Here is a 13139-nt window from a genome sequence, read left to right as displayed (position 1 = left end):
CTTTCGGTGCTATTAAAAATATCTGCTACTTCTGGATATTGTTGTGTATGCATGGCAAAAGAGAGTTTATAATCGAATTGATATTGACATTATTGTTGGAGCGAAAGATATTTTTAGTTCGCGTGACTCTATTAGGAACTTTTTCACAGATAAAATAAATATATTTCCAAGTTTTGAAATGACAGGTTAGAATATTACTAAGATTTTTTTTTTTCATGCCAAGTAGAAGTGAGTCGTTCGCGAACGAGTCGGCTCAGTGAACCGGATCTTTTTGCGGATCCGTAAGATCCGGTTCCCAAATTAGCCGCTCACTCGTTCGCGGATCAGTAGTGACTCACTCGTTCGTGTGAGTCGGTTCACTCGTTCGCGAATGGTGAGCCGGTTCACTTGTTCGCGAACGATGAGCCGGTTCACTTGTTCGCGAACGATGTTTGAAATGGAATCCCGTAGTCACATCCCCCTCCCAGGGATTTTAAATATTTTGCGGGAGTATGTATTGTAAATTTTTTTGCGGGGAATTATGTTTCACAGAAATTCTGTAACAACCCCCCCCCCCCCACGGATTTCAAATATCTTGTGGGGAGTATGTATTTTAACAAAAATTTTGTGGGGAATTATGTTTCATAGAAATTCCGTAGCCACCCCCCCCCCCACGGATTTCAAATATCTTGCGGGGAGTACGTAGTTTGAAAACTTTTGTGGGGAATTATGTTTTTCAGGAAAATCTCTAACAACCCCCCCCCCCCCCCATGGATTTCAAATATTTCGTTAGGAATTTTTTGTGGGGAATTGTGTTTTATAGAAATTCTGTAACAACCCCCCCCCCCATGGATTTCGAATAATGAAAGGAGGAATCACGCTCACGCAGAATATTTGTGGGGAATATGTGGGCAGAATTACTGCAACTGAAAAACGGCGACATTGACCCGCTCATTGAGCCGGTTCACTGAAGCGGATCTTTCAAGTGAACGGGAACTAGTGAACCGGCTCCCTCAACTGAACCGCTTCGCCCATCTCTAATGCCAAGCGAATAAAATATATTTTAGTAAGCTGGGAGCATTTTTTAAGGTTCAAAATACCATAAAGTTGAGGCAAGTGCAGTGAGCTACTAGCAAATCTGCTATGGTTTCGCAGACTAAAGGGTTAATACTGTGAAGTCTTCAGTACACATGTTAGCTACAAACATAAGTGCTGCCATCTATAATATAGTAGCGGTATCATGTAGCGGATTTTTGCCTCCGTTTGTTGTATTAACCCTCCGATGGGCAATGTGGCCTGGCCAGACCATTTTTATTTTCAAAAATGATTTTCTCTTTTTTCCATTGACTTTCTGACGAGCAGTATCAATATATTATAAAACTCAGCGAGCTTTGTTGAATGGTGCTATTGCCGATGAGTATGTTTGGTAGAATAAATTCAAGACAAAAACTTCAATGAGTGTACCACATTTCCTGGAGAGGCCATCGCATATGGCATTAAGGTCTGGTGGTTCTGCGATTCAGATACCAAATACTTGCTCAGAGGTCAAATTTACACCGGAAAACTTCCAGATGCTGATCATGAAGTGAATCAACGTACACAAGTGGTTTTGGATTTAGTTGACAAGTATCGCTATACCGGCCGAACAGCATACTGCAATTACTTATTTGTGTCACTCGAATTGGCCAGAATTCTGATGAAAAAAGGACTTGCCATCGTCGGTACTGTATGCGCAAACAGGTTGTTTGTCCCTTTATATTTGGACACGTTCATACACACTATTTACACACCTGCCTTTATCTGAAACAGTTCGATAACCCACACCTCTTATGTAGCCTGGCCAGGCCACAGTACCCATCCAAAGGGCTATAAGTAGATTGCCCATCGGAGGGTCAAATAGCTTTTTAACATACGTCAACATATTATATTATTTCAGAGTTATCTGGCTATCGGAGACAACGATGCCCTGCATGGCTGTGGTTCAGCTCATCTCCTGAATCCTGCGGAGCGGAGGAACTTCTACATGAGGATGGGGTCCTTCAGTGACGCCCTGCTGATGCAGGACCTGGCTCTCTCTAAGTGCGGACCAAACTCCCAAAGCCAAATGGAAACTAGTGATGACACAAACAATTCTTTCAATCTGTTTCCTAGTAAGAAACTTTTTTTTTTTCATTAAAATGTTATAAGTGGAAAAGTGCTTATTTTGAGAGTATACTATTGGACAAAAGAAATGTGAGATGTATTATTTATTTATTTATTTATTTATTTATTCATTTTTGGGAAAATCAACAGTTTACATTTTTACAGATTGTACATAAGTAAAATAGCCAAAATAAAACCAATTACGGATTTCCTCCTTGTGATTTTACGTAAGACAGCATTAGAAGAAATAATTAAATTTATGAGAAATGTGAAGTTATAATTATATAAAATAAAAGAATTGTATAAAATAATAGAAAAAAATAATACAACAAAAATAAAAATAAAGGGGAAAAAAAAAAAAAAACTAAAATTTATATAAAATAAAAGATTATCGATACATTGGTAACCATAAGAATACAAACAATATTGTGCATATAAATCATATCATAACCATAACCATAAGAAGACAATGTTGTGCATATAAATCATACCATAACAGGATTATAAATATATAAATACTAGAAACATAAACATCAGAAACATCAATTCAAGAAACATCAGTGAAATACTCTTTTAAGGTCATTTTATATTTAGTAAATTCGCAATTGAAGATGTCGATATTGAATAATATGTTATTGTAATTATTACATATTCTGTTCAGGCAAGAATTTTGTCTACAGTTCGTTTTGCTTTGATCGATTTTAAACAGGATAGAAGACCGTGTTAAACGTGCAGGCACATTAAATTTAATATTATTTAGCAACCTACAATTTTTATGTTAAACCTATCTAGTTATGTAGGTATTATATTTAAGGTGCATGTAATTATTATGTGTAGATTATTGAAATGACTCACCAATAATGATTAAATGAGTCGATTTATTGTAAATGTTAAATATGATTGAATTGCACAGTAGAAAGAATTAAGAAAACTAAATTATATGACATTAACCACCGCCATCTTTATTGATACAGGCCAAGCTGTAGAAACTGAACTGAAGTCCGAAAACAGGCATGCTAATCATTAACCGAGAACCAGAATGGTTATATTTCTATATAGGTTCAGTTTCTATAGCCATGCTGTAGAAACTTAACGACAGTTAAAGATACCTGTTTTCTGACTTCTTGCACTGATTGCACATGCTGTAGAAACTGAACTGACAGTTAAAAAGTCCTGTTTTCCGACTTCGTGCACTGGTCACTAATAAAGATGGCGATGCATTAATTTAACAAGCAGGAGAAAAGGAATGAGTAATGATAATATTTTTTCGTAGCTATTATATTCCGCAATTTGTAAGTACCAACCTACAGTTCCATTTCTATGTTATAATCATTCTTGTTTTGGAAATGATTAACATTCATATCTTTGCACCAACACATAATGCCTAAACACTAATAGCAAAGATACATAATCATCTTTAAACTAAATTGATTGTGTTGAAGATGTTTACATTTTTTGACTTCACTCGAAGTTCTTATCCCCAATAACAGCAGTCAAATAATATGATGAATCAAAAATTAGTTATGTAATAGAAACAAGGGAGATGGGCTGTGAGCCATTATTAGTATGAAACCACACGCACAAAATCATTGTCAACACCGTTCGCTACTGCAAATCGTGTCTACGCACGTTGGTGCCTGCTTTTTTTCTACATACACACCAAACGCATAACTTTCATTGACTTGGCCGTTTTGATAGTCCATGCTGTTTGATAATAGCTCGGCAATAGTCGGCACGCTACCATTCCATATCCTCTGTATTTCTATTATCTATGGTTCTAACTAAAATAAACTTTATGTAGAGACAGAGGCGAGTCTAGGGATCCAGGCGTTGTAGGTCATTTGAACAAAATGTATGACTAATCTTCATTTGATATTGTGAAAAATGCCTATATATTATTATCTATATCAATTTGTAGGTACGTCACGAGTCCGCGACTCAAAATACATATTTTGTTAATATAGTAAATTGTAAATAACTACACAATCTATGTACTTGCGGCAAATTATTTTTAATTAGATTACGTTTTAATGTAGTTGTTCATAACATTAAAGTAAATAAAATAAGAGTTTGAAACGCCCGTCCGCAGTATCCAAACATACTGGGTGCGAAGCTAAGAGAATGGTGGTTCCGTGGTGCGAAGCGACGTCAGTTTATCAATTTCATTTAAATTTAGACTTGCGATTCTATTTGACAATTATCTTTTACGTTTTTTGTTTTGTTTCATTCTTCAGCTTCATTCTACATTGATAACAACATAAAGAATTATTCCAAACCTTTCCCGAACTGTCCAATTGAAAAACAACCATTGTTCCACACACGACAAGCGTGTAAAATGAAAAACTGACATATGTTTATGTCTACATCTCTTTATAACATATAATATTCATCATGCTGTCTCCCTCACGGCCATGACCTAAGCGTCACTAAGCTTTTTTCGGATGGAAGACATAGTGCCATCTCGTTTATTCTATGGCGTGCATTGGGACAGAAGATGCCAAAGCTGGGGACATTCTTTAAATTGACTCAGTGAATCGTGTGGACTTGTTAATGAAAGCTTCTATTAGAGACGATAGATGTCACTGCTCGCCGCCGCCGCTCTCAGCCCTGCTATTTCGCAGTACATTTCAAATAAATGAAGAATAAAACCAGTTGTTTTGATGCACATCATTTATTATTATTGTTGTCTTATAATTTTGGGGGGTCAAACACCAATTGACCTAAGGGAAGAACCGCCCCTGTGTAGAGATATGATTTGGCTAAAGAAGGAGGTAGCACGACACGGCATAATACCCCACGAATAAATCACGTTAAAACTTTATGTACTTTAAATTAATCTTTCAATAAATTAATAAAATCTTGTAATGAAATCATTTATTTTCAGCTACAGCTTTACAATCCGACGTGATATCGGAACGAAGCTTTGCCAGTTCACTACAGATGTCAGGGCTGTACTACTTGGCTGGGAAGTACATGAACGTTTGCACTGCAGAATCTTCGTTGGATGATTTGAAGTTTGAGTGCTTTTGGCGACTAGGTATACATACTTTGTGTTTCAATCTATTTTGGCAATCTATTAAAAATACATTAATTTTAAAGAAAGGAAGCAATAAACCCTACGATTTATAGCAGATACCTTCACTAATTTTTTTTTTAAACTTAATTTAATTTAACTTAACCCCTCAGGCCTCTGGCATATTGAGCATTATATTTCTTAAAGACCCTGTCAGAAAGAATTTGTGTGTATTTTCACTTCGCAATAAAATCCAAATAAATGGAATATTTCTGAATCCGAAAACTAAAAACTGTTTTTGAAAGGTGATGAAATATGCTTTCAAATTTTTATTATTATAAATAACATATTATTTAAAAAAAAAAAAAATTGAAATAAGAAAAACAAGATTTAAAAATGGCTCACCTTTAGTTTTTTCGTTTAGACACTGAACTAAAATGACTGATAATGAAAAAAAGCACATATTTTACTAGAATAAACATTATTGCTACCTCACTTTTACCTCTATTTCATGTACAAATAATTAATAGAATTTTTTTTTTTCACATGCGATTGGAACATTTGATTTTATTGAGGTGTACATTTTAATTCTTCTGTGGTTAACTTCTGGATTTGAATATAAAGTGTGGTGTTGTCTCTTTCTAACACCATTTATTTCATATTTCTCACCATGACAGTAAGTAAAGTATAGTAAAGGAGATTGGATTTCCCAAAAGCGAACAAATGGACTCTACAGGAAAGAGCTGTTTGTTCGCAAAACTGAGCAAATTAGTTTGAGGGGTTAATAAGGCAGTAGGTAAGTTGGCGTGACTATCGAACTCAGCCTGTTTGACTACTGGTCGAGCGTACTACCCACAGGAATATCCACCAGAATTGAATGGTTATTGATTAGTTATTTTTTCCAACTGACAATTTTATTGTCACAGAACAGAAAATCCTATAATAATAAGGCAGTGTGATCTAAATATACTGATTTAAAATAAAACTGATTACGTTTCGACTCCTAGGCCCCAAAGAGGTCAATGAAATTGACTGTTGAGGAAAGAAATTCGATATTCGAAAATGTTTGTCAATTTTACCAGAAGTGAGGTAAAATTGAGTTTACTTCGGGCACACATTTACATTTTTATCGTTTGATCTCTTCAGTGTTTATTGTATGTACATAATAATAATTGCCTTTAATGTTCTCAGGTAACTGGAGTCTTCAAGTAGATTCCGCATATCTCAAATCAAAAACGCAAAAGTGCTCAGATTCTGGAATAAACATTCAATCTGAAATCTATTGGCCGGCATACCAGTACATTTCTCTGAAGGATTCAATCACCAGGAACTTTAACAGTGCGGACCTCTCCTCGAACAGTGCTCTACGGGAAGCGAGGCAATATGTCGCCTCTTACTGCATGAAAAGTAGCCTGGAAAGTTGTCAAAGCGCCTATGAGCTATCAACAAAGTTACAAATTCTGCAGGAGATTGAACATTTTGTGGCAGTTGGTATTTTTTTTTATTACATTAAATTAAGTTGCTAAGCTTAAAAAATGAAATAATTTGAGAATTTCTGGTGGGGTGTAACAGATAATCTGCTGTATTGTTATGAAAGCAGACTTGAATGCTGTGGAAATGAGTTTTCTAAGGCGTATGTAGTAAAACTTTGTATGACCTCGTCAAAAACGTGCAGATCTGGATAGAATGCGAGACTGATGTAAGCGTAGTTGTCAAGATTAAGAAAGGGATGTTTAGATTGTGCGGAAGTTACTGGTAGAAGAAGGGACGTCCAAGGAGGATGTGGCCCGGTTATGTGAATCAAATACTTGATTCAAGTCATGTAAAAAGTGAACAGAAGAGTATGAGATGATATTTGAATGTGAATGAAGCAATGCTGTGTGGTGATCTTCACCTCTCTGCCTCTCTCAGCATAATTAGTTAGTTAGTTTTAGTTAAGATATCATTGGAGTGGAAACCAACACAAGGAAAAGGGTTTGTTAAAGGCCGTAACAATAATAAATAATGTCATTTCCAGGTGAAAGCAGTAAGGAAAAATGACGAAGAAAACTATGGTGGTTTATTAGTCAGCTGGTCCACCAAGAGTATTCTGCCGTTCAGTGATTTCAAGCACGTGGAGCCGATCCTAGCGCAGAGGGTGGTCATCTTGGAAAACCTCTCTAAACATTCTTCTGGGGCAGGGCTGCAGCTCTCAGTTGCAGAGCTACAGCTGCAATACGCAGGTTTACTATACAGGCAGCTTTCTAGAACTTCTTTGTTTGCACCAAACAAATGATTAAATTACATTATAAAAAAACTCTGGATTCAATGGTTCATTTACCTAAAATGTGTCCTAATTTGGACAAATTTTTTGACACCAATAATAACATCAGTAAGTTAACCCTTTTCAGAAACAATTTAATGTTGACCCCTGGTGTGCCGGAGATGCTACCGTATATTTACCTGTCCGTACATTTTACCTGTCTTGTGCCAGAATTGCTATATGGCAACAGCATCCAGGATTATCTTTTCGAGGGTTTTTATACTTTCAAACCTGTTGGTAGCATACTTAAATGAACCATAATCGCTTGTCAACAATTGCTTAAGTTCGGAATAAGTCAGATGAAAAATATTTGGAATTGGTTTCTCCGTAACCAGATATTTCCTCTTTTCGCATAGCTCGCAGAATGCCTTTTATGCCCAACACAATATACAAGCACTTTTAGCACAATAAGTATCCCTGTAAATATTATCAGGTACATGTAATGATCACCATTCCAGAGCTGGCCCTATCCCATGGCTGGGTGCAAGCCGCTACCCGCTGGATCAGCGACGCCTCTCGCTCCGCCGCGGCCCTCCTGCGCCTGCCCTCGGCCAGTGGCGAGGAGCTGGCCCTGGTGGCCAAGCTGAGCGGACTCATCCGCATGGCGGAGGGCCGGGCCGCCTGGTGCGGAGGCCACCGGGACGTGGCCCTGCACCTCGTAAAGAGCCTCATCACCAACGAAAGCGGTGGGGATAGTCTGCTGCATGCTAATGCCCTCAGGTAATTATCTGTGCCACACTTGCGTGGGGAGTTTAAATAAAATTCGTGTTTCTCCTCCATAACCATAATGGCCAATGATCAAGTCTTAATGATTTTTGTCAGTAACGCAAGTAATGTTTTGTATTGATGTGGCAGAAGTCGTGAACTCCATCTATTGTTTTTGTGCCCTATTTTTTTCATAGCTGTAATTTTTTAAATTACCATTAATTTTTATCCATAATTTAAATTATTATTATATTGTAACATTTCTCCTTGTATTAACTTTGTGTGCAGCAAAACCTCTATCTGTCATTTTTGAAGGGACCTTTTCAAAAAAATTATGAATATGGGAAAACAATAGGTGCAGGACATGAAAAAAAATGTTACGTCCATGCTTAAATGTTTAATATTAAAAAACAATACTTATCTCCCGTACAACTTACTGTGTTTATTAAAAAATTTGAAAAGTTGAGAAATTTTTTAAAAGTTGTATCTATAATTTATCTTTTTGATTATATATATAAGTTTTTGAAATTTCATAAAAAAAAATTCTTCCAAGAAAATCAGATAATTTAATCTCAGAAAATAAGCTGTGTGTAATCATTACACATCTGCCCTGATGATGGACACTGCAATGCTGTCCGAAACGTTGGCTAAAGAAGGAGGTAGCGCAACACGACATAATACCCCAAAAACAAATCACTAAAATATGTGAAAATCTCAAATAATACCTGTGGGGAAATGTTTTATAGAAATATTTATCATATTTTTGGGAATTTTCCATGTTGGGAAATTTTTATAAAAACATTTATTTTATGATTTTATGTGAAGTTTTCCATTTTGGTTATTTATTTTTTTAATTTAAAAAATTTGGAAAATCGAAAAATTCGGTTTGTAAAATTGATTTGCAAATTTTTATAAAAACATTTATCTTTTTATTTGTTTTTGAAATTTTCTCATCATGCTGTTTGAAAACTTCAACGGTTCTTTTTGAAAATAACAGAGGGCGACAATTCAATTACAACAATCCGGAACTGTACAGGCATTAGCGTAATCAGATTGTGGGAGTGGATAAAATTCAGAGGAGGAGTGGTCTGTGTGGTATGGAAAATCAATTGGATTTCAAAAGAATATATTTTGTCGTCTGCTTGTGTCGATGAATGATCAGGTGCTCTGTCGTGATTGAAAAGATTTTGCATCTTTTAAATTTTCGCAATCATTCCAACAATAAACTTTGTTGATTATTTTTCGCTTTTTAAAGTAAATACAAACAAAAATTCCTTGAGCATACTAAAAAACTGAAGCTTAATCTTGGACTGCCGATAAACCAGGCTTTAACTTATTGTCGCCTTTATCGAATATCTCCTCCCTTTGACGGCCCATCGCCAGAGTTCACCGTGTACCTCTTTTTAGTGGGACATGAAATCAAATTTTCTGTTTTTTTTTTTTTTACTAGTTAAGATTCATCCAGCCATAATTTTCAACAATCTTTAGATATGTATATATTTCCTAACTACTCATACTGAATTTAGTTGTATGTGATTCTTCTCTTTCAGATTGTATGGTTCTTGGATGGTTGAAACACGTAGCGAAAGTGCGATGGATATTTTGGATAACTATCTGAACAAATCTTTGGAGATTTTGGGAGCTAATGGAGACATGCCGGCTAAGATAGATGCCTACCTTACCATAGCAAGGTTTTCCGATGGAGAATACAAACAGATGGACACGTACATCAAGTCAGCGGCCTTTGTTAACAAGATCAAGTGTATGGAGAGGTGTAAAGATACAGCCGTTTCGTTGAAAGAAAAGCATCAAGCTAGTGAACTGTCAAGGTATTCTAAATATAAGAGGGTCAGCGCAGAAGTGGTGTAACTCACAAATGCCTAAATGATGATGTGGCTTTAAGTGATATGTTTCATCAACTAGATAGGTCTTTAAGTGATATGTTTCATCAACTAGATGGGGCTTTAAGTGATATGTTTCATCAACTAGATAGGTCTTTAAGTGATATTTTTCATCAACTAGATGGGGCTTTAAGTGATATGTTTCATCAACTAGATGGGGCTTTAAGTGATATGTTTCATCAACTAGATGGGGCTTTAAGTGATATGTTTCATCAACTAGATGGGGCTTTAAGTGATATGTTTCATCAACTAGATGGGGCTTTAAGTGATATGTTTCATCAACTAGATGGGGCTTTAAGTGATATGTTTCATCAACTAGATAGGGCTTTAAGTGATATGTTTCATCAACTAGAAGAGGCTAGATAATAAAAATAAAACACTTTGAATTCTGTGGGACTATGGCATCCCCAGTTTGGGCTATGTTGTGAGGTTTTGTGAAGTGCGTAGGGGAAGAGGAAGGTTTGGAAAATGCCCGAATATCCAGATCTAGTTACTGAACATGGATAATTCCATTTTAAGCAACCTTAACTCAGCTCGACATTTTGGGACTTGCGCCATTTCAGCTCTGACTGCCTGATGCACATCGTCGTTGCGTTTGTAAAATCGGCTAAGTTTTGCCAAATTTTACTGAGGAAGCAAAAAACTTCCCAGTTTTGTATATTTGCGATATATAGTAATATACATATTGTTTTGTATACACCCAGATGTTTTATGAGGTTCATGTTTGAATGAGTTTTGTGCGATAACGGTTAAACTTATGCACATATCCGAAATTGGGCCCGATTCCTTTTTTTTTTAATTTTTGGGTTAAAAAAATATTTTGTTGAAATTTGGCACATATTTTCATGCGCAACTGCGATGTGTACTCGTATGGTTTTATGCAATATTATTTGTAATGCTCTTACGCTTTTCTATTATACACATTATGATTCTACTAATACAATTACATAATTTTTTTATACAGATTTTTACTACATGATTTATTATTATACTAAACTATTTGTATTTTGTGACTTTTTGTAGGGATGAGAGAAAAGCTCTTTTTTTCAACGATGGACAAGGCAACATTGACGAAATAGAAATTTCCAACACTCAATCAGAAAGGGATCACTATCTCCAACTAGCTATCAGGTACAAAAACATGGAATTCAATGGCATACTTCCCTCTTTTTCATAAATGTAGAAAGGGTTGTTACAACAGATTTCTCTGTGGTAGGTCCGTATTGAATAAATATATACTTAAAAACGAAAATATGTGTGTGTTGGTGGTCTGGAAGAACAATGTCACAGATCGAAAAGTTGAAATTTCTGATTCAAGTTACTATTCAAATTAGTAATGCTAGTTCAACTATTAAAAGTAATTATTATATTAATCAACTTATGTTTTAAACTTCCACCATAGAGACCATTTTTATTGCCCATTCACAATTTACATAAATGATATCATTAAAACCATAAATATTGCAAAATTATGAGAAGACCTTCAAAATGTAGCAAAATGGCTGAAAATAAATAAGATGAAACCGAACCTAGAGAAAACAAAATATAATAAAATGATAATCATTGATGAAAAAATAGAAAACGTATATGAAACCAAATACCTAGGTGTAATATTGGATTCAAAACTAAATTTCACAGCAAACTTTGAATATGTGCTAGAGAAGGTTTCAAAAAAAGTCAATTTTCTTAGAAGACTAAGAAAAATAAATTAAATATGAACACTACAGAGCTCATTTTTAAAACTATATAATTATAAAACCAGAAATGTAAATATAATTAGATTGCCACATATGAGGAAAACAGAATCGAAGAATTGCTTAATGTATAAAGGATTAAAGATGTATGATGAAATGAAAGTCTGCAGAATGAATGTATTTAAAACAAAAATATAATTAACACACTCCGGCCGGGAAAGTTAGTTCTACCCGTTCGGTCGATTGATGCTTATCGGCGGGAAGGGTAGTTCTACCTTTTGCGCCGGCCTCATTTCAATGGCAGAAAAGACGTAATTAATCAATGTTTTTATATGAATATTATATACCTATCTCTTTGTAAAGGTCCCAACTATATGTACATAAATCTTGAATCATAATGCAAGTCTTCTTTTTATATTTAGCTTCGTGCCTCTCGTTTACACCAATATTTCAATAAAAGGATAATATATTATTTGTTATCATCATAATTCAATTCCTGGAATGAGGGTTTTTATAACCGTGAAACCCGATTCGAATCTCTATCTCTGTTCTGCACCCACTCAACTCCTATGTGCAAGCGAGCGAGAGATGTCGGGCGTATTTAAAGAAAGCAGGTATGGGCAAATACTGATAGGCGGACCGTAATAAACATATTACAAGGTTAATTGAGTTGCATTTCAAATAATATAGGATTTTCGTTTAGTTCTTTTATAGCTTGGGTATGCTGAGTTACTAAGTAGAATTTTTTATTAAAATGTTTTAATTATTTTGATATAGTGATTTAAAACAAATTAAAGAAATTCGCGTAGGCCCTTTATTTTCGGCCAGAGACAGTTTTAGTTTAATGCAAAATGTTATAGGAACTAACTCCAAATACAATAAAAAGATGATAATTACGAGTAACTTGACTTTACAGTTTTTATAGATTTATTTTCATATTTTTTTTAGACTAAATTTTTTTTGTAACGAAACTTCAAATTTAAGTAATTTTTTCTTGCATTTTTGAAGTCCATTGTGAGTTGTGAAATTTTTCTTTCGTACCAGCAATATAATATTGTTATGATGTTTTACTATACAGATGCTACCTGTCTTCCCTGTCCGACGGTGAGGAGAACAATCTGTGTGTGTTCCGTGTCATCTCCCTGTGGCTGGACAATCCCTCTTTGGTACTGGAAGGCGACTCGGAGAAGTCACTGGCCGACTTCTTCAAGTGCATCCCCTCCAGGAAGTTCCTGCCTGTCATTCCGCAGCTGGCCCCGCGGATTAACAGCGTAAATGGGAAACCGTATCAGCAGATTATCTACAATTTAATGGGTATGTTAAGCACCTGAGCGATAGAGATTTTCAGGCGTTCGGGTTTTGGATTAGCTGCGCTTGTTCCAAAAATCATACCTCCTAATATT

At 35.4% G+C, this 13139-nt stretch overlaps 1 protein-coding gene across 1 annotated transcript in view; it reads left to right on the top strand.

Annotated features, from left to right (window-relative positions):
- The window catches only part of tefu (Serine/threonine-protein kinase tefu), a 57068-nt gene that overhangs the window by 31779 nt on the left and 12150 nt on the right, over positions 1-13139 (top strand). The window contains exons 17-24 of the mRNA XM_089636349.1: positions 1916-2129; positions 5006-5158; positions 6326-6621; positions 7152-7356; positions 7895-8156; positions 9692-9970; positions 11066-11173; positions 12815-13050. Of these exons, the coding sequence (XP_089492475.1) occupies positions 1916-2129; positions 5006-5158; positions 6326-6621; positions 7152-7356; positions 7895-8156; positions 9692-9970; positions 11066-11173; positions 12815-13050 (1753 nt within the window). The remainder of the gene's footprint in view (positions 1-1915; positions 2130-5005; positions 5159-6325; positions 6622-7151; positions 7357-7894; positions 8157-9691; positions 9971-11065; positions 11174-12814; positions 13051-13139) is intronic.

Source organism: Hesperophylax consimilis, chromosome 10 (genome assembly GCF_061612785.1).
Source record: "Hesperophylax consimilis isolate HC1 chromosome 10, BYU_Hcon_1.0, whole genome shotgun sequence".
Classification (NCBI taxonomy): Eukaryota; Metazoa; Arthropoda; class Insecta; order Trichoptera; family Limnephilidae; genus Hesperophylax; species Hesperophylax consimilis.
This window is presented reverse-complemented; position numbering and strand designations above follow the sequence as displayed.